The sequence below is a fragment of the Sphaerodactylus townsendi genome, linkage group LG03 (genome assembly GCF_021028975.2).
Source record: "Sphaerodactylus townsendi isolate TG3544 linkage group LG03, MPM_Stown_v2.3, whole genome shotgun sequence".
Taxonomy (NCBI): Eukaryota; Metazoa; Chordata; class Lepidosauria; order Squamata; family Sphaerodactylidae; genus Sphaerodactylus; species Sphaerodactylus townsendi.
The window spans coordinates 21,999,312-22,022,992 of NC_059427.1; the positions used below are offsets into that span (position 1 = coordinate 21,999,312).

A 23,681-nucleotide genomic window follows, 5' to 3' on the forward strand; every position below is an offset into this window, starting at 1 on the left:
AACAGGGGTGCGTATGCAATATAACTGCTCGAGCCCACAGCCGGGGGAATAGTTGTCTTGGCAATTCCATGCACAAAAATACTAGTTCCCTGATACAGAATCTGCTAGACGTGGACTTCCAAACTCGTCTTCAATAAAAAAAATGTTTCTAGTTCTCCTGTTTTAATGGCTTAGTAGTGCTTGAGGACGGTGGAGTCATTCCCCTCACATTCGCTCTCTCTTTCTGTGTGTGTCTCTCTCTGCCGCCTGCAGTGGTTACTTTTCCCAATCTCATGATCGCTTGCTAGACTCCCTTATTCCCAAAGCTCTGCCCTCAGTGGCCTGCGCTTCTTTCCTCTTGCTATCATGTTGTGGCTTGCCTGAAAAATGTCCACATTGTGCTAGTAAATACGGGTTCGACCTGAAGCATGCAAATCCAGCATCCTCAGGCAAAATAAGGGTATTTGCGTAAAAGTCTCTCTTTTGGGGGCGCAGAATTTGACTGCAGGCCCTAAACAGCCCTGCCCGTAAATGGAATGGAGATAACAGCATGCCCCCCTCCTCCTCCCCCAGCCCTGAGTGGGTATTGACTGCCCTGGGCGGAAATTGCTGACGGTGATCTTTTTCCAAGTCCATGGGAAATACTGGAAGGGAGCTTGTGCATTGAGCAAGTTTTGTTGTTGCAGCGCTGGATGAAGCAAGCTCTGGAAGAAGGAATGACTCAGACCTCAGCGCCTTCCCAGGAGAACAGAGCCCAGTGTCTATACCAAAGCAACGAGAGCAGCAGCGGCGGCGCTTCTGGCATCTGCAAAGAGAACGCAGGTTGGTTGAACAGCCTCCACACCCCACCAGTGCTTTGGAGTGGGGCGTTTCTTTCTGTCTCCCGCTGTTTTGAGGGGCAAGTTTTTGAAAGACGAAGTTAAATGCAATCTATAGTAAACACCCATATCTGTTTAACTGGCCCACCTGTATACGCCAGTTCAGATAAGACTCTTGAAACGGTACCGGTGAGCAACGGTAGGGACAGATAACTGCCAATGGGTTTGCTCTTGCTGCCGTTTCCTGTTTGCTATGGGTGAGAACTCAGAAGTGCCTTCGCTTCCCTTTTATACGCCTTCCCTTCATTGGCCCTGGAGCAGTTCTGCATCTTTCAGTTCTATTCTTAGTGTGCTGTGGGAAAAAAGTCATGGGGAAGGAGCATCAGAAGTGTGTGCAGGCTGTTTGAGTGGAATTGCTTTTGCTGAGTGGCTGCTCATTGTGACATTTCCTTCAGTGGTGGGCGGGGGGCGGGGGGAGGGGAATTAGCAAGGGGGTCCTCTGTACCTCCAAGACCTGTCCCCTTTAAGGCTCCCGGTCACCCACATCTCTGTTCCCCACCCCCATCCCCTCAGTGTGCTATGTGGAAAACACAGTGCCCTTTTCCTGGGGAGGCCTCCTTGTACTGTATCTTTTGCACTTGCTGAGCCGACCGTGGGTGAAAGAATAGGCCACCAGTTACAAAGCAGCCACTCCGCAGCCCACATCTGTGAGCAAAGCAAAAGGCTGCGTTTTAAAAATCGTAACTTTGCATCTGTCTTTGCAGAGGAAGAGGGTGACGATCTGTCCAAGTCAGGGATCAGTTTTCCAAGGACGGCAGACGAGGCCCTAGGCAGTGTACAGATAACTGTTTGTTGCACAAAGGTTAGAGGCACCTGAAGTGGACAAAGCCCTAGCTCTGGACAAGCTTACGATCCCGAGTGAGCAAAAAGCTTAGAAGAGGCTCTCCCTGGTTCTTTCTAAGAGACGCGAGTCAATTTGGGGTTGATGGCTTTGATGCAAAGTAAAGAATTGCCCTTCAGAAGACCCCTTGCACGTGCAACTGACTTCTGGGGATGTTCCCGTGAGTCTCCCGAAGTCTGTTGCAAGATAGGAAGAAGATCTGGGGAAGAACCCATCCAGTGGTTGGGTGGTGGGAATCCCATGCCTTCAGAAGCAGATGTCTTTGCCCAAGGATGTTGGGAGTCACAGAAGTCAGCATGCCAGCAGCTGTGTAGAATACTTGGAGCAGCTGATGAAATGGGTAGTGAAAAGGATTAGAAATTCGGTTGGACTGCTCTCCATTTGGAACACCTTAGAGCAGTGGTGGCGAACCTATGGCACTCCAGATGTTCATGGACTACAGTTCCAATCAGCCCCTGCCAATTGGCCATGCTGGCAGGGGCTGATGGTAACTGTAGTCCATGAACATCTGGAGTGCCATAGGTTTGCCACAACAGCCTTAGAACTTCCACTGGTGGTGAGCTCAACTTGTGAGGAAGGGTAGAAAAGGAAGGCCTGGCTGTGTGAGACAAGAACCCTGTGAAAGGGCTTGTTGTTAGCTGTGCTTCTAAGCGCTAACGCAGGAGTCACTAGATCATGCTGCCTTCATGCTCAGTTCTTAGACTTTCTTGGAAAGCATGCCCAATTTTCCATCCGCCAAATGAGCATGTGGAAAATAGAAGCCAAACTGCTACCTCTGGAAGGCAAATAGATCGAAGAAGGTTCACAGTCAAGTGGAGCAGCATTGATTTTGGGGATCTTGGCTGTCACCCTGCCTTTTGTGAATTGGGGGAAAGTGCTGAAATTTGTCTAAATACACAGGTGATGCGAAGGGATCTGGATTTTCCACTACCTGTAACGGTCCTGGAGCAGTCAGTTCCTTCTCTTTGCTTTTGGTCCAGCCCTGGTAAAACTGGCTGTTTCCTGAGCTCCTGCCTTTTTGCCTGCCTCTTTAGCTCTAAAATTGTGCGACAGGCTGAGAGGTTTGTCCTTGCCTTGCTTCAGTATCGGTCTTAGAATCATAGAGTTGGAAGAGACCCCCCCAAGGGCCATCAAATCCAACCCCCTGTAATGCAGGAATACATAATCAAAGCACTCCTGACAGATGGCCATCCAGCCTCTCTTTAAAAACCTCCAAAGAAGGAGACTCCCGTCACTCCAAGGCAGTGCCTTCCACTGTCGAACAGCCCTTCTTCAGAAGACAGATTTCTGCTTCAGTTGAGGGCTTGCCAGCGCTTCAAGGGCCATAGGTAGAGATTTGAGGGTTCATATAGAGGGAGCAACCCTTGAGTGGTAGACCCAGGGCTAAGTAATAGTGGTGTCACCATCTGGACTTTGTAACATTTCAGACCTGCTGAGCCCCTTGAAGAAGTGGAAGTCTCGCTACCTGATGGAGCAGAGTGTGACCAAGTTGCTGAGGCCGCTGTCTCCAGTCACGCCCCCGCCTCCGGCCCCCTCCTCGGTGCTGGATTCCCTGAGCCCGCAGCTCACCCTGTCCTCCTCATCTATGCCGGGCGAGGAGGAGTGTCGCAGCGGCTGTGGAGTGATCTTCTCACCAATCCCTTCCTTGTCTGCCAGTCGTTGCAATACTCCACTACAGTTTGAGGTAAGTTGGAGCAGGCAGCAGGTGGTGGGACCGTTACTTTGCGCACCTATGAGATGTGCATCAAAACCCAGTAGAGGAGCCAGCTGAGTGGTTAGAGTTTCAAGGAACGCCTGGCTGTCTGAGAGAATCAGGCTCTGGCTCGTTCTCCTTTTCTATCACGGGCCATGGATCGCTGCCATTCTATGCCAAAGGGTCACGTGCTATTGGAGGGCACCGTTGCTCCTTCAACCTGTGCTCTTGCCCTTCCTGCTGGAGGCATCCAAAGGGGATACAAACATTGAGGTTGCTCCTGTCCTGCACACAACTTCTAGCAGACCCCAAGCTTTGAGTGACACTGGCCATATTGCATCCAAGGATTTCTCCCCCTGTGTGGTGCTAGAGCTTCATTTGACTCTTCCCAGATCTTTTCACAGCTGCCTTTTAGACCACAAGGCAGGGGTGGACTGCAGGGGTGGTGTTCATTTTGGGGCTTCCTCCCAGACGAGAAGGCCCTGGAGCGTTCTTTCTGAAGCATCCCATTTTCTTCTCTTATTGTGTCTTGTTCATACATCCGAGGGGCTGTCTGTTTAATGTCTCAGTACTGGAAAATGTAGGTCGTTAAATTCTTAGATCTGGTGCTGGCCTTCCCATTGAAATGCCCGTCTGTTTATGTTTCATATTTTTATCCTCCCCTTCGAAAAGCTTGGGTTCTGTTCGCGGGCTCCCCCATCCTGGCCTGTCCTAACAACAGCCATCAAGGTAATGTGGTAATGACTGGTCACCAATCCCCAGCCGGCATGGTGTAGTGGTTAAGAGCAGGTGGACTCTACTCTGGAGAGCCAGGTTTGATTCCCCACTCCTCCACATGAAGCCTGCGGGGGTGACCTTGGGCCAGTCACTGAACTCCTTTAGCCCTGCCTACCTCACAAGGTGCCTGTTGTGGCAAGGGGAAGGGAAGGAGTTCTTAAGCTGCTTTGCGACTCCTTATGGTTGAGAAAAGCAGGGTATAAATCCAAACTCCTCTTCTTCTAAGCCTTGAGGATTTGGAGGAAGATTTGAGACCACAGTTCCAAATTTAACTCCAAGACTCTCCCCACTGGCTCTCAGCCAGTCTTTATTCCGATGGCGGTTGGGCTGATCATGAAGCTGCAGTCTCCGTTCTCCGTTGCTTGAGAATATCAGCGCAGTCATATGAACTTGTGATCCAGCTGAAATTCTGCCATTCTTGCTGTGCAGTTTAGGAAAATGTGTGCAGTTTCTCTTGCTTTCCATAATTCTGCCACTTCAAAAAAAAAACACCCTTTACATAATTTATTCTTCTGTGGCCAGTCAGATGAAGAGAAGGAAGCTCCAGCAGCTATTCGGAGGTGGTGAAGCCTGACCCTCTGGCTGCCAGGGATCTTCGTCCGTCACAGCTTCAGCTCCTGAAATGTCCCTGTCAGTTGCCTACATATTCTCAGGCACAAGAGCTAGGAAGTTACCTTTTTGGAAGAAAAATGAAAGCTGAGATTCAGGGGAGCTTGAATACCACCACGATTGCAATCTCTGGGGTTGGCGGGGGAGGGAGGAGGGCGTCTTGCCCTCCTGTTGAATAATGGTGCATATGCTGCCCTGGCAGTAGCAACAAGATGTTAATAATCTGCTCAAGAAATTCTTTTGTGTGGCTGGGCATCTTGATTACATTCCAGCGTCTGTTGGGTCTCGCTGGGCCCTACCCTGCTTAGCCACTTCTTGTCCACACATACTTGGATCGGCGGAGGGCCCGATGCAGTGCACTGTGGGTAATAAAAAAATGGGAAATAGCAACTAGGTGTCTTAACCACAGCAGCCCTATGAGACTGTGGAGTGGGGTTACCTCAAGGATTTGCATCTTGAAACTGGACGCTGGCCCCCAGGTTCGTATTTTGCTCAGTCTCTGTCAGTTGACGGCTGCTGCCATAGCAAATCTTGGGCTGCAGAAGCATCTGTCCCCTGTGAGAAGGCGGACGGTTTTGGTCGTGTCTGACTGAATCTCTTGGCCACCCCTCACACTCTTCTCTGTTGAGAAGTCTTGCTGTCCCATCAGGTTCCCTCTCCACGTCTTTGCCAAGGCTGTTCTGGCTTGTTCTGTTCCCCTCATTCACGCAACTTCTGTTCCTGTCGTCTTGGTGTCCCTTTCAGCTCCCATCCTCCATACACTTCTCAGCATGCCCATCGTGATCCTCGGGAAGACTTGTTCGAAGGGGCCATTCGCTGTCACAGTCTGTAGTTGTCTGGCCATGGAGGAGTTCAATCGTGTCCATTACTCAGCAAGATGTATAGAATGACGTTTCTTGGCCAGAGGGAAGCAGGACCTAGTGAAATAGGTCCACCCAAGGAGGGAATTTCCCTGGGTTTTGCTCAGCTGGATCAGCCTGCAGAGAATGTCCAGAGGAAAGAACTTGTCTCTAAGGAGCTTTATTGTATCAGGGGGAAGGGTGTGTGGATTCCTTCATGATGCTTGAGCCCTGTTGCAAGAAATAAAGGGGATAGGACTTAATCAATGGATATAGGGCTTAGTCCTGTTCCTCATGGCAGGTTTTAGACCTCACTCTGCTGCCTGCTACGGATTTGCCAGCTCTTAAGCAGCCAGTGTGGTGTTGTGGTTCCGTAGCTGCATCCTTCATCCAGGGCGGAGCCACTATTTACCTCCAAGATGACAGGAAGGAATCCCCTCATAAAGCCACGTTTGGCAAGGAAGAACGTCCCTAGCATTAACAGGAGTCTGAGTTAGATTTGGCATGAAACCACGACTTATAGCTGTGTGGACATTCCTGGGCTACCCTCAGGCTCACATGCTCCCTTCCCACTCCCAGCCTGATCTAATTAGACTTTTGCCTTTGTGGAAAACTGTAGATGGTCGCTCCATCCCAACCACTAGCTGTGTTTTGCTCTTTTTTCTACAGACAAGTCTTCCAACCTGATTGAATCGGGTTTAGGCTCCTGGTTTGTTGGGAAAAGAACAAAAAGCTATAACTAGTGGTTCAGATGCAAGAGAAAAACCATGGTTTCCCTTGACAAGGGGTCAGTTGCTCTGGGGATTCCCAGGAGTAGTTAGGCCGAAGTATGGTTTACACTACCTGACCCATGCCTGTTTCTTTGTTCCGGCAAAGCTGCTGTGAAGGAGGAAAGAGTATGTCCTCTATGCAACATTTCTGACAAGGATACCTCTCTTCTGCTTTTTTGCTTTCTTGGGCAGCCGGGGTGGATGGGTGGGCGGAGTTATGGTGGCTTGCTTACGACAGCCAGGTTTCTTCTGCCGTGGTTTCTCACGGTTTTCAGGCTAACTTTCCTTGATCCAGACATGCACAGAGCTTAAAGGCAATATGCTGCTTTCTAACTTCTTTTATCTCTTTCTGATTGTGTTACTAAAGTTGTGGCATGAGGCACCGTAACTCTTGTCCTGTCTTTCTGCTTCCCTCAACCTCTAGAAACCAGACGATGTGTTCCGTTCCCTCTAATCACCGAGGCCACTCTAGAGTAGCGTCTGCCTTTCAGAATAGCTGTGGCTAACCTCTGTGCTTGTTTTTTTTTACTTTATTTTATTTTGCTTCTTGACTTGAAAAAAGTAGATGAATAACAAGATGCTTTTCCCTCCTAGAACGTATCCTCCCCCGAGAGTTCCCCTGCGCATAGGTCCGAGTCCCTGTCGCCCGAGGTAGTTATCACACCATCTCAATTGGAGGCGGAGAGCATATGTGGTGTGTCTGTGTGGGGTGACAGAGTCTGTGTGCGTGTGCGTGCGTGCTTGGAGGGAGGAATGTGGGGGGAGCTACAGAGGAGAGGAAATATAGGTGTGGCGGGAGGGCTAGTCAAGGCAGATTCCTTTGGAGCTGCAGTCAAGTAGATTCCATAGAAACTCACAGATCTAGTCAGGAAACACTTCTGAAGGGGAAGGAACCCTGTAGTTGTCAGAATTGCAGTTGCTTAGTTGTTGGTTGGGCAAGAGCTTGTATATCTTCCGCTCAGGCTGAGCCCTTCTCCTTATTCCCGTGCCAAAATATACAGCCCAGCTTCTCCTGTGTCAAAAGTCCACATTCCTCAAGATACAAATTCTGTGCTCCGCTGAATTATGCAAATCAGTTAGACGTGGGAACTACCATTCTCTTTTTTCCTTCTCAGAGTTTGAGGCAAGGGGCGGTGGCTTTAGGACAGTGGTGGCGAACCTTTGGCACTCCAGATGTTATGGACTACAATTCCCATCAGACCCTGCCAGCATGGCCATGCCGGCAGGGTCTGATGGGAATTGTAGTCCATAACATCTGGAGTGCCAAAGGTTCGCCACCACGGCTTTAGGAGAGCACTGGGGAAAGGATTGGGGGCATACGATAGGCACAGATACGCTTCATTGTGTTGGTTAGGTCTGTTTCTTTTTTTACATTTCTGGGATGGTTTATGACAAGACAGGGCATATAGATTTCATGGAAAAGCGAACGTACAGATTTCTATAAGAAAAGTACACGAGTGGGTTGCACAATAGGAGCTAAACCAAAACGGAAAAGGGAAGGAAAGGAAAAACTTCAAAATATGATAGACCAGTGGTTCTCAACCTTCCTAATGCCGCGACCCTTTAATACAGTTCCTCATGTTGTGGTGACCCCCAGCCCTAACATTTATCCATTTTACAGATGGAGAACACTGATGCAGAGAGTCTTAGGTGACCCCTCTGAAAGGGTCATTCGACCCCCCAAAGGGGTCCCGACCCCAGGTTGAGAACCACTATGATAGACCAAGAGGAAAGGACAGGGCAAATGGCCCTCAGGTGCTAAAGTCACAGAGTTTTTCTCCCCCCCCCCCCCCCTGCATGGGCATATGTTCTTCTGAGTTATTAAGGGATAGAAACTGAGTCATACCTCTGGGTCCTTAAGTGGTAGCCCTGTAGAGTTACCCCAAACACCATTCAAACAGTCTTCCAAATAGCCAGTTCTGTTTGGAATCCCTGGAAAGCGAATGGGCCCGAGCGTGAATGTTTTGAGGGGGAAGAGCAGCATTTGCCTTCCTACACAGGATGGGTGTTCATAGGGCTTTCAAAGCAGTAGAAGTCTTTGAAAAAAGCCACTAAATAGCGTAGCAGTGAGTGGACAAAGGGAGTTCTTGCTGGACTCACAGAGCATCAGTCTGGACAGCCTTGTCCACACTCCTGTGCCATTTATTATTTGGAAACATAAGTTACAAGATGGGGAGTCTCAGGATTCCAACAAAGGCCTTACGACATTCCCGTGCTGTAATTAGTCGGCCACACACTGTATGCCTGGGGTCTAAATTTGTGTGTGTGGGCAGGGTAAGAGACAAAGGTTTTGACAAACATGCACTGTCCAGCTGAGGAACTTTTTGAAAAGGGCAAATATGCTTCATTGTAACTGCACAAACTGGCTCGGATCTCATGGAAAACCTCTGCTGGTGGAAGTAGCCCCCCCCCCCCCCACTGCAACCTAAAACGACCCCTGAAACGTTGCTCCTATCAGAGACCCACAGGAACAACACAGGGGGCAGTTGGAGGTCTGCAGTAGGAGGGAGGAATTGTCAAAATTCACACACCCCTTCCATTAGTGGCAAGGTTTTGCTGGATCCAGCCCTTTGTTTGCAAGCTACCGAACCACCTAGCTCTGTCTATGAAAACAGGCCATGTTCCTAAATGGCCCCCATGCTGTATTCACAAGCACTTGGCGCTAATCTAGTTTACCACAACCCCTAACGATTCCACATAGCCCTGTATAAAGTTATGTGTGGCGTGGAGTGCCATGTGGAGGTTTTTCCTCCCCCTTCCTGTGAAACCAGAAGTCTGTTGTCCACTGAAGTGTTGAGGGAGACTTAGGGCTGGTAAAACAGGAACATAATTTCACACAGGGCATAATTGATCTTTGATAGATGCTATGAGATGTAGTGATGAATGGCTTCAGGGGACAAGTAGACCAACTCGGCTGTTATTAGCCATGATGGTTAAGAGAAACCTCCCAGGTTTGGGGGCAGTGACCTGGACCCCTTCACCTCCACCCCAAAAGTTTTGAAATCTTCCTCCAACTCACATGGCTCTTTCTGCCAGAGGAAGAGTCAGATAAGTTGGAGGAAGGCTCCTTTGGCCTGGAGCAGCGGTCTGCAACCGGTGGCACTTCAGATGTTCATGGACTACAAATCCCATCAGCCCCTGCCAGCATATAGATCCCGCTCAACCTGTCCTTGCCAGCTTCATAGGCCTTGCACTAGTGGGTTGGCAACATTTTCTTGCAATAGCAAGGAGGAACACAATAGAAGCTGTTACACACAAACCCCACACACACACACACACAGAGCTCCTTCACTGCGTAGTAAACCGGACCTTGAGGACTTGTTGCCTCATTTCTCAGAGGTTATTTCTAGGCGTTGTGAAGTGCGAGTGAGTGGCTGCAGTGTGCGACTGAGACGCTTCTGTGGAATGATTGGCTGGCAACCGAGTCTTTGGTGTGTGGTGTCCTTGCTTGCCTTGAACCTTTTTTTTGGTTGTTGATTCTTCACCTTTTATTGAAATGGTTGTGACATTATATGTTAAATGGTGACTATGGAAATACACGGGTGTTCGTTTTAGCACCAGTGTCTCCATCTAAAGGGGGGGAGGGAGGGAAAGGGGGGGCCCTTCCCATCTCAGTCACCTCCAGAAAGTCTGCAGCACAGCGGAAGAAAGCAACTGTGCAAATAGAGCAACAAGCAGGAAGAAGAACCCCGGAAGTTGGGAACGGGCTGCAGTGGGCTGGGGGCAAGATGTGGGGAACAGTCTGTGTTGTCTTTGGGGGAAAAGGAGTCTTTCCTGACTTAAAGTATTTCTCTGTCTGCCCCTTTCACCTGGTTTTCTGCCCTGTTCAATATCCTCCCCCCCCCTCCCCCCAATACCCTTCTTGGCTCTTCTAGCTCTGTCTCAGGACGGATCTTGACACGGCGAAGCCAGGATACCTGGAGGCCAGCACCAACAGCTGCCCGGAGAGACAGTCGCTGCTCACATCAGGGCATTCAGATCCAGCCTCCCAGCCTTCAGAGACCAGCTTCCCCGGAAAGAGCGGGGAAGCACAGACGCTGCTAAGAAGCTCTGACCAGGCTTTTCGGACAGAGTTTAACTTAATGTACGCCTTCTCCCCTTTGAATGCCATGCCCCGGGCGGATGGACTGCTGCGAGAATCTCCCCAGATGGCTGACGGGAAGCCTCTCAATCCAGAGAGGTGTTGCTGCAGTTGTCCCGCAGAGGGGTATTTCTGCAGGCACGACCAGGCACTTCATAAAGAGTTGCCCCATGGATCCATGGCCCCCTGTGGCGAGAGAGCTTGCGAAGGAGTGAAATCCACCCCCCAGAACCCACCGCAGAGGAAAAAGGCAAGTATCTGGCATAACTGAAAATGAGCAGAGGGGTCCTTAAGGTGCATGGGGAGAAACCCAGGACAAGAGGATGCAGAGATGCCAGCAGTTCCTACCCCACTGGCTAGGCAGAGTCGCTTGTCAGAATAGGGGCAGAAGGAAAGCAGGTGCGCCACTGTCTCTTGGGTCAGAAACAAATGATGTGGTGATACTGCCTTTCCTTAAGGAGGCACTGGTGGTGGAAAGGGCTTTCCAGTCATAGCCAGCTTACTGCAACCACCCATGGGATTTACAAGATGAGACAGACAGAAGTGGGTTGCCATTGCCTGGCTCTGTGTAGAGGACTTCATTGGTGGGCTCCCATCCAAGTGCTAACCAGGACCGACCCTGCTTAGCTTCTGAGGTTTGGGACTCTTTAGTTTGGAGAGGAGAGGTCTGAGGGGGGATATGATTGAAGTCTATAAAATTATGCATGGGGTAGAAAATGTCGACAGAGAGAAAATTTTCTCTCTTTCTCACAATACTAGAACCAGGGGGCATCCATTGAAAATGCTGGGGGGAAGAATTAGGACTAATAAAAGGAAACACTTCTTCACGCAACGTGTGATGGGTGCTTGGAATATGCTGCCACAGGAGGTGGTGATGGCCACTAACCTGGATGATGGCTTTTTAAAAAGGGCTTGGGCAGATTTATGGAGAAGTCGATCTATGGCTACTAATCTTGATCCTCCTTGATCTGAGATTGCAAATGCCTTAGCAGACCAGGTGCTCAGGAGCAGCAGCAGCAGAAGGCCATTGCTTTCACATCCTGCATGTGAACTCCCAAAGGCACTTGGTGGGCCACTGCGAGTAGCAGAGAGCTGGACTAGATGGACTCTGGTCTGATCCAGCTGGCTTGTTCTTATGTTCTTATGAGGTCTGACGAGATCCAGCTAGCCTGGACCATCCAGATCAGGGCAAAGAGGTATCAGTGCTCTCTAGTATTTTCCCCCTCTTGATGCCTCGTTACTCGGCTTAGCTGCAATTTCAGATGCTTTCTAAAAAAGAACAAGTACTGGCTACATCAGTCTTGTTGGCTCCTGCTGATCATAGGCTCAAAGCAGATTTCCTGCTTGTGTACAAAGCCCAAGAATTGTTCAACAAGGTCCTATGGGGCCTTTAAGTCCACATTTCAGTCCAATTTCCCTTAGTAGGGGTGAGTGGGAAATATCCCTTACTCAGTCAACCTTTATTACTGTCGTACACCTCCGTAAGGTAAATAGAATATAACTAAAAGGATTAAAAAAGATAAAATGTTTTAAAATTGTAGAGATATATTTAAAAGGATCTATCAGTAGTCAATTGAAATCAGAAGAATGTATGAAAATATAAAACGATAGGATAATCTGTAACTATCATTAAGCCTGCTTTGTAACACAGACCATCCTGCAACTTACCTCAACTGCTGCTGCACGAAACTTGGCAACACTGTATGTTATGTCAGGATTGGTATCTGTAAGGTGCAAGGAAATATAAAATTGTTCTCCCCCATGGTGAATTAAATCTGATATGTATGTTTTTGTAATACTAGCAGTGGAATAACACAGGTTCTATTGTTTCTATGTGCCCGGATCACTTGTTGTGTGGATGACTTTTTATTTTGGGGTAGGGTGGGGGGACAACCTTCTCCAGTCTCCTGATTTGTCGGCCTTTCCTCAGGCTCTCCAAAACCCTCCTGCTAAACTATGAGGACATCTTCCTGGGTATTTCCCTCATTCACCTGGGAGCCAGGTTCCTGTATCCTGCTTCTGTTTCCTGAACAAATTACCCAGCAAGCTTCAGTTCTTTTCCTGCCTGGCGGGAGAGCAGTTGTGTGTTGCCTGAGCTCTGACAACTAAACGTCTGTTGTTTACCTCCTTTACTCCTTTTTTTCCAATTTAATTTTTTTTCCTCCACATTCTCGCTTGGCTCCTTCGTCTCCCTGATTGCCTTGTCTGCTGTCCGCTGCTGCTTCGTCTCCCCAGCTACAGTAGCCTGCCTGGCTTGAGTGGGAGGGAGGACTCCGCCTGATCGGCTGATCTGTGACCTCCAGAGTCAGCAGATAAATGGGCATGGAGGAGTACGAAGGAGAGGGTAGCGAGGCCAGCCTCCTTTTGGACCATGTGGGCAATCCGGCGGCAGAGGCAGGAGGCGCTCAACATTACTGCAGAGCAGGCAAGTCCAAGCTATGGGTTGCTCTGGTCTCGTGCATGCAAGTGGCGCCGCTATCTTCGTGCTCTTCAAGGCGTGCCAAAATCAACAAGACACACAAGATGACCACTGGGACTGCCACAGCAAAAAAGACGTCCCTCCGAGTCGAAGGTGTCGATCAAGCTGCGGAGGACATGGGAACCCCCAGGACGTCGATTCCAGCCAGCACGGGGGTGGTAGGAGAGGATCGACTTTCTGAGGATTCAGATGCTGAATCATTTCAGTCCTCTTCTGACTTAGCGAGGTTTATTAAAGCCTCCATGAGGAAGGAGTGTGATGCCCTTATGAAGCAGGCGGCTCCAATTTTGGCTAAGGCTGTATGATCTGGGTCCTCTCCTCCCTCTGCCTCCAAAGGGTTTTCAGAAGCGGAAAGGAAAAAATCCCCCTGGCTGACTAAACCTGGAAGAAAAAGGAGCACAGTCACCCACCCCCCACCTACCCCTTTACACATCTAGATAGCTACTCTGACAGTGAAAGGTCAGGGAGGAGGGGGAATTTATCACTGAAGACGAGGAGGAAGGTGCAGAAGCACCTGATCCAGAACCTGTTACCAGGTTCTTCAATGGAGTAGATGACCAATATCTTTTGTCAAAGATTATGGCAGCTGTTGCTCTTAATCATCCTCAAGAGAGGGATGAGGGTATTAAGACTGAGCTGAAATCAAAACATGTTGGGAAAGGGGAATTTTTACCAGTGGCTCAACCAGCTGGAAAGGTCTTCCCTTTCCCCCAGTGCTTGGAGACCCAGATGAAACCTGGATTGGGCAAACCTATGGCAAATAAGCAAGTCTTGACAACAGCTAAGAAACTGTGTCTTGCCATCTATGACAACTGAGACTGAGATTAAGCTTGGGAGAGCCACTCTTACCTCACCTCAATCTCGGGTTCTTTTCCCTCCTATTAAACTCCAGACCAGCTGATTGGTAGATCCCCTCAGCGTCTGACTCTGCATCAGACCCAGCGGTCACCAGTTCATCCTCTTGGACTTCACAGGCCAGATGAGACTCATGCAGTGTGACCTCCACTGCATGGTCCTCAATCTGCACCTCTCCTTCCCCACAACAGCTGCCAGTAATTTGCTCCATTACTGCAAGCCGGCTGCAAAGCCAAGAAGGTGTTCACCCTGGAGTATAGGAGAATCCGCTGCCACCATATGACGACTGAGGCTGAGATTAAGCTTAGGAGATCCACTCTTATCTCACCTCAATCTCGGGTTCTTTTCCCTCCTATTAAACTCCGGACCAGCTGATTGTTCAAGGATTTATTGTGAAAGTTCAAAACAAAGAAATAAAACATAAATGCAGTAAGAGATTGCTCAACTGGTCACATTCCTTTTGGTTCCTTGTCCCCATTCCGGGAACCCATGGCCCAGAGATACTTCTCTGACCACGTCTCAAGATGGAATTAAAAAACCTTTGTTTTCCCCTTCTCAGGAAAACTCTGTTCAGGCCACGATGTAACTTAGGCCTTTGAAGTTTCATCCTAGCACCTATGCATAGTTTCCTGTCCTCCCTCCAGGAGATCAAAAGGCAAAGATGCTTTTCACAGTCATATGTGACTTTCCTTTACTGTAGCGATAGCATCATTCCATGACACCATCTTATGCCTGTGACTTACAACAGGCTTCAGCTCCAGGCTTGGTTTCGGAGGACGGAGAGGTGCATCTGAAGGATAACATTGACAAGAAGGCAGAACAGTGCGCCAAGAAGGTGCAAGAAGCCATGGCAGTGGCAATCTGAGCATCAGCCACATCTTCCTTGATGGCAAGAGCAGCCAGTATCTGGGTGCGCAAGATGCTTCTGCTGATGCTGGTGGAGCAGAAACATTTCCATGAGGGGACCAAACAGATGCTGAAGGGAATTTCTTTTATGGCTGCCACAATGCTAGACACCATGACCTTTCCCAGCAGATCCCAAGCAGCCAGTGCATCTACCAGAAGGTCTCATTGTTCGGCAAGGCTGTTGAGTCCTTTTTCTTCACTGTCCCCGGAAGAAATGGAGACTGGCAGTGATCCTGGATTTTAAGTTCTTAAATCGTTTCATTTGAGTGCCCCACTTCCACATGGATACCTTGAGGTCAATAGCTGATTCCCTGCAACCACAGGAAATTCTCACTTCGACTCAACTTGACCGAGGTCTGTCTCCACATACCCGTCCTTCCAACCATTGGAGGTTCCTGAGGCTGCACGGAGGACAGTCTATCAATACAAAGCGATATCCTTGGGCCTTTGCACTGTCCCTCGAGTCTTCTCCAAGTTCCTGATCAGTCTTGTGGTAATTCTTTGAGAGCAGGGTGTTCTTGAACACCCTTACCTTGACGGTCTCCTGATTCGGGCCCCATCATCCCACTTGGCACAGATCCATACCCAAATGGTTGTGCTTTGTCTACACAGATATGTCTTCTTGATGAATCGTGCCAAATGCTCCTTGATGCTGGAACATTTGGGAATAGTGATAAACACAGTAAAAAAAGCCCTGTTCATCACGGACAAGAAAGCCAAGAAAATACTAGGGATGATGCAGCTTGTCATCTCATAAGAACATAAGAACATAAGAACAAGCCAGCTGGATCAGACCAGAGTCCATCTAGTCCAGCTCTCTGCTACTCGCAGTGCCTTTGGGAGCTCACATGCAGGATGTGAAAGGGACGGCCTTCTGCGGCTGTTGCTCCCGAGCACCTGGTCTGTTAAGGGGTCTACCACCAGGATATACGAGTATACTTGGAAAGTATTTGTTTGGTGGTGCAGGTGCAAGGGAGTCAATCATGTCTCCGTCGCTACCATCCTCCAGTTCCTTCAAAATTGGGTAGAACAAGCCCTCAAGTCCTCCGTGTTATGAAGACTAGTGGCGGCCATTGCATCCATAATACTTTCCTTAGATGGTGTTCCACTGTCGGGCCATTCACATGTGTTGCATTTCACCAAGGGGACCGCCACCAAAGAGCCCACAGTTGTGCCCTGGTTCTCAACATGGAAGTTAAATAGTTTTTAAGACACTGACCAAGACACCGTTTGAGCCTGCCAGGGACACTCCATTAAAAATACTTTGAATTAACACGCTTTCCCTCATCACGGTAACCTCTGCGCAATGGGTATCAGAACTCCGGCCGTTGTTGGTAAATTCCAACTTCTGCATCCTACACAAGGACAAAGTTGTTCGAATCACGGATCCCTCCTTCCATCCCAAAGTCTCTTCTAGACTGCACCTACGTCAAGAAATCTGCTTACCTACCTTTTGCCCTAACTCCAAAAGGGGTATTGTGACACAACCGAGACTTACCTGATAAGAACCCAGCCCTTTAGGAAGACAGATGCATTTGTGTCCATGTAACCTCCAAATAGGGGATACAAGATTTCACCCGCTACCATCAGCAAGTGCCTCAGGGACTATATCCTGGAGGCCTACCGTGCCAGTAACATTTCCCCTCCCAAAGGTGTTACTGCCCATTCCATACATAGCGCAGTTACCTCTGCAGCCTTGACCAAAAATGTTTCACCAGACGAAAAATGCAAAGCAAACCCTTGGCAGTCAGCATCCGCATGTATTCGTCACTATAAAATGGATACATTCAGCATATCAGATGCTGCCTTCATCAGATGCGTACTTCCCCACGTCCTGGACAAAAATTCTGATCACCCGCCAGGGACAGTTGAGCTACACGGCTCTGGGAGATCCCAAGAAGGTGTCCTCCTAGCTCAGTGGGAGAATGACCATTCGTTCTTACCTGTGAAACATCCTTCTTCTCTGAGCGTAGGAGGACATCTTGCCCTCCCCATGTCGTCGGAGTTAAGACAGGCAACCTTGTAAATAGATTACCTCAATGTTCATGCTGTGATTAGCCCACTTTCCTGTGTAATATGTGTAATATATGCTGTGTGTATATGTGTATCTATGTGTATCTGTGTATCTACTGAGTATCTATGTGTGATATACGCTGGTCTCTGTTATTTGGTATAGTTTTACAGCTGTAGGGAGTGCCAGAACTGAAGTTTGCTGGGTAATTCCCACAGGATACAGGAAGCAGGAAAAAAGTCTACTTCCTCCTTCCCAGGTGAATGGTGGGAAACTCAGGAAGATGTCCTCCTAAATTCAGAGGAGCAGGCCATTCCACAGGTAAGAACCAAGGGTCATTTTTTGTAATGCTGGCAGTGGAATAACACATGCTGTGTTGCTTCTGTGTGTCCAGATCCCTTGCTCTGTAAATGACTTCTTATTTGGGAGGGGGGGGGGGAAACAACTCCATCTTGCCTCCTGATTCTTCAGCCTTCCCTTGCTCAGGCTCTCCTAGGCTGACGATGGTGGTTTTTTGCACTTTTCCAGGTATCTCTGCTGGAGTACCGCAAGCGAAAGCAAGAAGCCAAGGAAGGAGGGGATTCCACTCGATGCACAGGGACGCCGACCCGACTGGGCAGCAGCTGTTCTGCAGTTGATGTGGACCCTGGTGTTGCGCAAGGCTCCGGGAGCCGAGTCCTGTCCTCCCCACAACATGGCTTCTCCCCCTCACATTCCTCTTTGTCTCACCTAGAAGAGGTCAGCCCACCGGAACCAAGGGGGACCACACACTGCAAATCCCAGGAGAGCATCAGCAGCAAATGGTGAGTGTTGGCCTGCGTACGAGTCCAGAACGGGAAAAGGCAGGTTCTGTTTCAAGGAGCTCCTCGCTTCTAAAGGCTGTGCTGTTTGCACGCTTAGAAGGTCTCTGCAGTCTCTGTGACAGTGTCTTGGTCTGATTTTTCTCCTCTCCTGCCCAGGGAGCATTTTTGGGCCTTTCCCCACTTACCTTAAGCCCCGCGCTACTCGAGGAGAGTAGCGCGGGGTCCCTCGGCACTCCCCACTGAGAGGGGCGGCGACAGCACAGCCGCCCCGAAGCTGCTGCTGTCGTGCCCCTCACGCGCAGCATCCCTTTGAGGAAGGACTGCATGTTAGTGTTGAAATACTGTTTGCATTTAAGTTCCATTTTGAGGGCTTCTCTCTCCCTCCACTCCATTCAGCTAACTGATCTTTACTGCAAGTACACAGTGTACTTTAGCATACTACAGTGTACTCCTGTGTGCTTCTCCACAAACAGTATCCTGAACTGTGCTACATTCTGCACCGTGTACCCAGTTAGCTTTTTAAAAAAAGTTTCTATCTCATTCAGTTGCCGCAAAACTACCATGACAGGCTAATTCAGGGTCTGCAATTTGCTGCTCTCCAGATGTTCATGGACTACAATTCCCACCAGCCCCTGCCATCATGACCAATTGACCATGCTGGCAGGGGGTGATGGGAATTGTAGTCCATGAACATCTGGAGAGCCACAAATTGCAGACCCCTGGGCTAAATAGATGTGCTGCTGCCCTGTTAATGCCGACTTGCACAAAACTGATTCTCCAGCCTGACAGTAGCACTAGTAGCTGCTTTGAGCGTCCACAGGACCAAAGCTCCGCCCCTGCCACAGCCCTGCACACCTCTGTGAGCTGTGGGTCCTGCCCTTTCTTCCCTCGCACTTCAGTTGGATATGGGCCTTGGTCCGGTCAGCCCTGTTGTTAAAGGCTAATGTTGACAATTTAGTGTGGGGAAGGATGGAGCGTCTAATCTGGTGATGAAATATGGAATTCTGCCACACAGGTGGGCTCAAAAGTACCAAACGCAAGGATCAAGCTTTGATTTGGGCAGTTGGATCAGAGATGTCATTGTTCATCTTTACTGGAACTGTATTTTTGTAAGCGATGTGGCATTTGTAATGGGCACAGACTGCTGGGCAGTCTGCATCTTCATCATTTCTGCAGCAGCTGTGAGAAGCGGGTCCCATTTGTTCCCGTTTCATCCCTTTATCTGTAGCCTGAAGAGATTTGGTCTGGGGAACTGATCTCTATAGTCTGAGCATCAGTTGTAATCCTGGGAGAGTTACCTGGAAATTGGCAGCATAAACATATGGCTCAGTGGTTCCCAACCTTCCTTTAATACAGTTCCTTATGTTGTGGTGACCCCCAACCCTAACATTTATCCATTTTACAGATGGCGAACACTGATGCAGAGAGTCTTAGGCAACTCCTGTGAAAGGGTCGTTCGACCCCCAAAGGGGTCCTGACCCCCAGGTTGAGAACCACCACTATAGATGAAGGATAGTGAGACCAGAGTCGCTTCAGTGTGCTTTAATTGGTCAACTGCAAAATCTGTATTGTATCTAAGAAGAAATAAGTCATTTCTCATCTGACGTTGCACTGGTGACTGTGGTGAATTGCAGATGCAGAACCTTTTCTGCCCCTGCCGTTCGTATGTGAACTTGAGTCCACCGTGTGCAGTCTGAGCCTGTCACGTCTCTTTCCGTGCCAGAGAATTCCCACACAGGGACTCTGCAGCCAGAACAGACTCTCCCCTTCCTTGCCTCTCTACCGCCCCGCAGACGGCCACTGGAATAGTTTTCATGATTTTATTTCCTCAAAAGGGCTGTGATTTAGTTGGACAGGCCTAATCGGAGTTCTGCTGACAGGCGCTTGTGCACATGCTGGGACTTTTATTTCAGAGTAATTGCCATCTGTTCTCCCAGCGATGCTCGAGGTAGGCTGCAGCCTTACCCTTTCAATGTATTCCTGCTCTAAGAAATCTCTGGCTAGTCAAGAGGTAGGCTCCCTTCTGCCCTAAAAATAAACCAGGCGCTTGTCTCTCGGACCACAGCTAAGGGACAAAGAGTAGCACGTGCCCAAATCGTAATAAGGTTTTCTATTGAGCAAACGGTAGAATATGTATCATCTCCATGGGAAGAACTAGAAACTGTCCTCGGCGGACTAGAAGAGGCCTTCTGGAATTGTTGCTTTTTGGCTGCCGCTGCTCAAAGTGTCCTGGAAAGGATTTGATTCTTGGATCCGATGTATCATTAAAGGCTTTCGCAGCCAGAATCAGCTGGCTGTTGTGGGTTTTCCGGGTTGCGTGGCCGTGCTTTAAGTAGTTTTTGTTCCTAATGTTCTGCCCGCCTCTGTATCTGAAAATTCCAGTCACAGAGCTGGTGAAAACATTAGAAGCAAAAACTACCAGACCAAGGCCACACAGCCTGGAAAACCTACAACAGCCTCTTTTTGAATATGTAGAGGGGACGGGGGAGATCAGGTCGCTGTCCTCTGCTTGATTCCCATTCTTACTGTACAGGATGGTGCCTACCTCGGTGGAGCGGCTCCGTGAAGGCCGTGGCATTCTGGAGAAGGTTTTACGTAGCAGCGCTAAGATGTGTCAGAGAGGAGAGCCCTCGCCCACTCGTGAAAGCCTTGGGGAGAGAGAAGCAGGTAAGTGGAATGGGACAGTGGCGAACAAGTGGCCATCCTTGGGAAGGCAAAGTCTTCTGGCTCCCCTGAGGAGCATTGGTTCTCTGTTCTTCTTAGAAACCCCCTCTTTCTATGAGCGAAGCCTCCGGAAAGTACCACGCTGCAAACAGGCAAGACCGTATTCTCTGTCGTGGCTTCCCACCTTGTGGAACAGTCTGCCAAGAGGGGGCCAGGAAGGCTCCCAGGCTTCCGTCATTGTGGAGAAAGTGCAAAACAGAAATAGTCAAGCGAGGCATTATTGTAAACGGATTTGAACTGTAGTATAACAGGATCAGCTGAAGAGGCCACTTCTGTAAGAGGACAGTATTGCAGTCTGTTGCAGTGTTTATTGCATGTCCCATGTCTCTTTTCACGGCAAAGTCCTCTGCCTTCGTAAGCCCCTTCCTTTCATTATAATATTCCGTGCCTTGCTCTTTGTTGTCATGGTCAGATTTTTGGTTGCATCGTTTTCTGCTTCTGCAGCACTCAGCCTATTCTGTTGGTTTATTGAAGATCTTTATATTAAAAGTGGGGCAGTGGAAGAAAACTGTTTCTCCTCAGCTTTTCCCTTTAAGCTGTTGGCGCTGGCCGGTTTTCCAATATTTGCTCCAGTCTTTGGTTTCCTAAATCGCTTTTGGAGGGTTTGGGTGTCTCCCACTCACTTGCCCTCTTGTTCCAGGAGCCATGCCTTTCTCACGTGTCTCTGTCCTGCCTTCTAGATACATTGGAAGGAGACACAACCGATTCCCCCAGCTCTGCCCTCAAGGGACCAGCCGTTTACAGTCCTTCTCGGTATAATTACCAGGTACGGAGGCCAAGTTCCTTTTATGTCACAGTCCGCTGGCAGCTCACTGTCTCTGGATCTGACAGTCTGCTTCAACAGAAGGGTTGTGGGGCATCTGATGGTGGAATTGTAATGATTTGTGGCACCTGTTCCCTTTCTCTTCCCTCTCCAGCTCTTGCAATCCGATAGTCCGCGAGCAGAGTCTCAGGCTGCCCTTCAGAGCTCCTCCCCGTACCGAGGACATCCCATTGCGTCACCTGGGTACAGTTACCGGTCTCAGTCACAGCGAACAGGACACCTCCCTTCTCACGCCTCCTCGGAATCCTCCGTTTCCTCCGCTCCTTTGGCCTCCACGGACTCCTCGGCTCTGTGTACAGGGAACTCTGGGTATTACGGCAGCCAGCAGCACTCGAGCGGCGGCGTCCTGAAGAAGAGCTGTCCGGCGGTTGCCGCCCCCAGTTCTTCTACCCAGGCGGCTGCTGCTGCAGACTGTTTGCCCCCCTCCGAACCAGGGCCTCAGCCCTGCGCGGGAACTGCCAGCTGCACTTCTTCATCTAGGCCCTCACAGTCGGACTTGCGGACTATCAACCCTCCCAGCTCTGGGCAGACAGCTCTCTATCCCAGCTCCAGAGCGGCAGCACTTTCCAACTCACAGCACTACTCACACCGAGGGGGAGGCGGCGGCATCCACCAGTACAGACTGCAGCAGCTCCCGGGGTCAGGTGTGAAGACTCAGACGGGACTTTCTTAGGGCAGGACAGAAACGAGCCCAGCATTCCTTCCAGCTGCCGGTCACGGGGGAGCGATGCTGGAACGGCAGAGGACCGGGGGCTGGGGGTGGGGGGGAGTACATGCGCGAGAGAGGACCGCGAGCCTTCTCTGGCCTGGGAAGAGGGTGGCGGCGGCAACGGAGCCTGTAGCAAAGAAACCTCTCCCTGATGTCTGGGTACGTTGTAGAAAGCTAATGGTGCTGAATGGCATGATGGCCTCTTTCTTCTGCCTGCCTGCCCGTAGCTGTAGTCATCTGGGCAGCAGGTGGGAAAGCTTGAATACGAAATCAGTGCAAAATCAGAAGAAAATAGGGGAGGGGAAATGGGGGGAGGGGGGGCGTTCATCTAAATCCCAAAGTGCTCTCTGCAGGGTTGGGTTCCCAGAATCCTCTGGGGCAGGGGAGGGTGGGGGGGTTGTAGTCCACTCTGATCATTCCAGTTGCAAGCAAGAGCATCCGTAGGGTCTGAGCAAAGAGCGGTGGGGCGGCCCGGTGGTGTGGGGCGCATGTCTGTGTGGCGATAAGGCGTGGTGGGGCAGGGGCGTGCGCATGGGGATGGCCACAGAGTCACTTGGCGAATGGTAAAGAGTGTGCTAACATGTGGCTGCAGAGGGCCTGGGGCAAGCATCTCCACTACACTGCCAGCGTGGCCGTAGCTTTGAAGCAGGCAGTGCTGTGGGCGTGGTGGGGAGGGTGGGCGTGGCGGCTTGTTTGAATGACGGTGAAGAAGTGCCCCATCTGGTGGTGCTGCTGCTGTTCCTGAAAGTATACGCGAATGGATGGGGGAGCCCCCCGACCGCCCCCCGAGGTCCAGGAGCCGGGCCGGACCCCCTGGATGCTCTGGAGTCCAATTCCATACAGTTGCCAGCTTTTCTCACTCGTTTACTGTACTATCAAGCGTGTGTTTTTATTTATCTAATTTTATATTCAGTTATAACCATAGTAGGTTAGCAGATATCAGGCAGGTCTAACCCCCGGCGCCGCCATGGACTTCTTCTCTCTCGGTCAAGATGATGCTGTGAGCGTGTCTTCCCTCATTTCTCAAATGCACAGATCTCTCTTTGGTTTCCCTTTTTTTTTTTTTTTTTGGCCTTTTTCTTTTTAAAAATTAGGACTGTTACAAGATTCTCTCGCTCACAAATGAAATCAGGTGTTCATTTGACTTAGGGGGAGACTCTTTAAAAAAAAATTATGAAAGCAGAGAAGAAGAGAAATATTACCTTTCCTCAAAAGTGTCTGGCTGTGAGCATGTTGGGGGATGGAACTTGTCACCCAGAAAATGGGTGTCCTATATACTGTATAAAAGGGTGACAACTTCACCGGGCTGTGCAGCCTCCCTTTCAGTGACGCCGAAGCGTGTCTCGTGGAGTGAATGGCTGCAAGAGATTTCGGAGGGCCAGCAGGCAAACCCGAAGCACTTCTGCCTGCGCAAGATGCTGGGGAGGAGCCACCAGGAAGGGGGGGCGGGAGGGGGCTGCAGCACCGCCCTCGAGTGGAGTTGTACACTGTGCTGTAACATTTGAACTTTCACAAGAGATGTAATAATTTTGATAATAAAACTGCTTAACTTGAAAGTCGCCGACCCTTTATGCTCTTCCGTGGTTTCCTGCGAAGGTGGAACGAGAACGTACGTTTCAGGTTGAGCCACGGCCCACCGGTCACGTCTGGCCCACTTAAGGTTTTATCTGGCTCAACTCTGCTGCTGGGGCTCCAGTGGGTGATGAAGATGAACGGACGGGCCTGGCGGGCAACAGGAAGCCCCCTGAAAAAAGCCCACTCTCAGAGGCAGCAGGAGGTGCCTTGCCTGGATGTTCCCCTTGTCTGGCTTGTTGGCCGTAAGCACCAGTCCCTGGTGGTTAAGAGCAGGTGAACTCTAATCTGGAGAATTGGGTTTGATTCCCCTCTCTTGCACACGAGTGTTG

At 49.9% G+C, this 23,681-nt stretch overlaps 1 protein-coding gene across 4 annotated transcripts in view; it reads left to right on the top strand.

The window, feature by feature from the left end:
- Positions 1-23,333, top strand: part of SETD5 (SET domain containing 5) — a 74,448-nt gene extending 51,115 nt beyond the window's left edge. For 2 of the 4 annotated variants that reach the window (XM_048488132.1, XM_048488134.1), the window contains exons 17-24: positions 666-801; positions 3,126-3,382; positions 6,981-7,037; positions 10,262-10,717; positions 17,247-17,521; positions 20,055-20,188; positions 20,926-21,011; positions 21,163-23,333. In XM_048488132.1, the coding sequence (XP_048344089.1) occupies positions 666-801; positions 3,126-3,382; positions 6,981-7,037; positions 10,262-10,717; positions 17,247-17,521; positions 20,055-20,188; positions 20,926-21,011; positions 21,163-21,741 (1,980 nt within the window). In that variant the 3' untranslated portion in view covers positions 21,742-23,333. The remainder of the gene's footprint in view (positions 1-665; positions 802-3,125; positions 3,383-6,980; positions 7,038-10,261; positions 10,718-17,246; positions 17,522-20,054; positions 20,189-20,925; positions 21,012-21,162) is intronic. The other 2 variants (XM_048488133.1, XM_048488135.1) reach the window with 1 other exon arrangement.
- Positions 23,334-23,681: the final 348 nt, after the last annotated feature.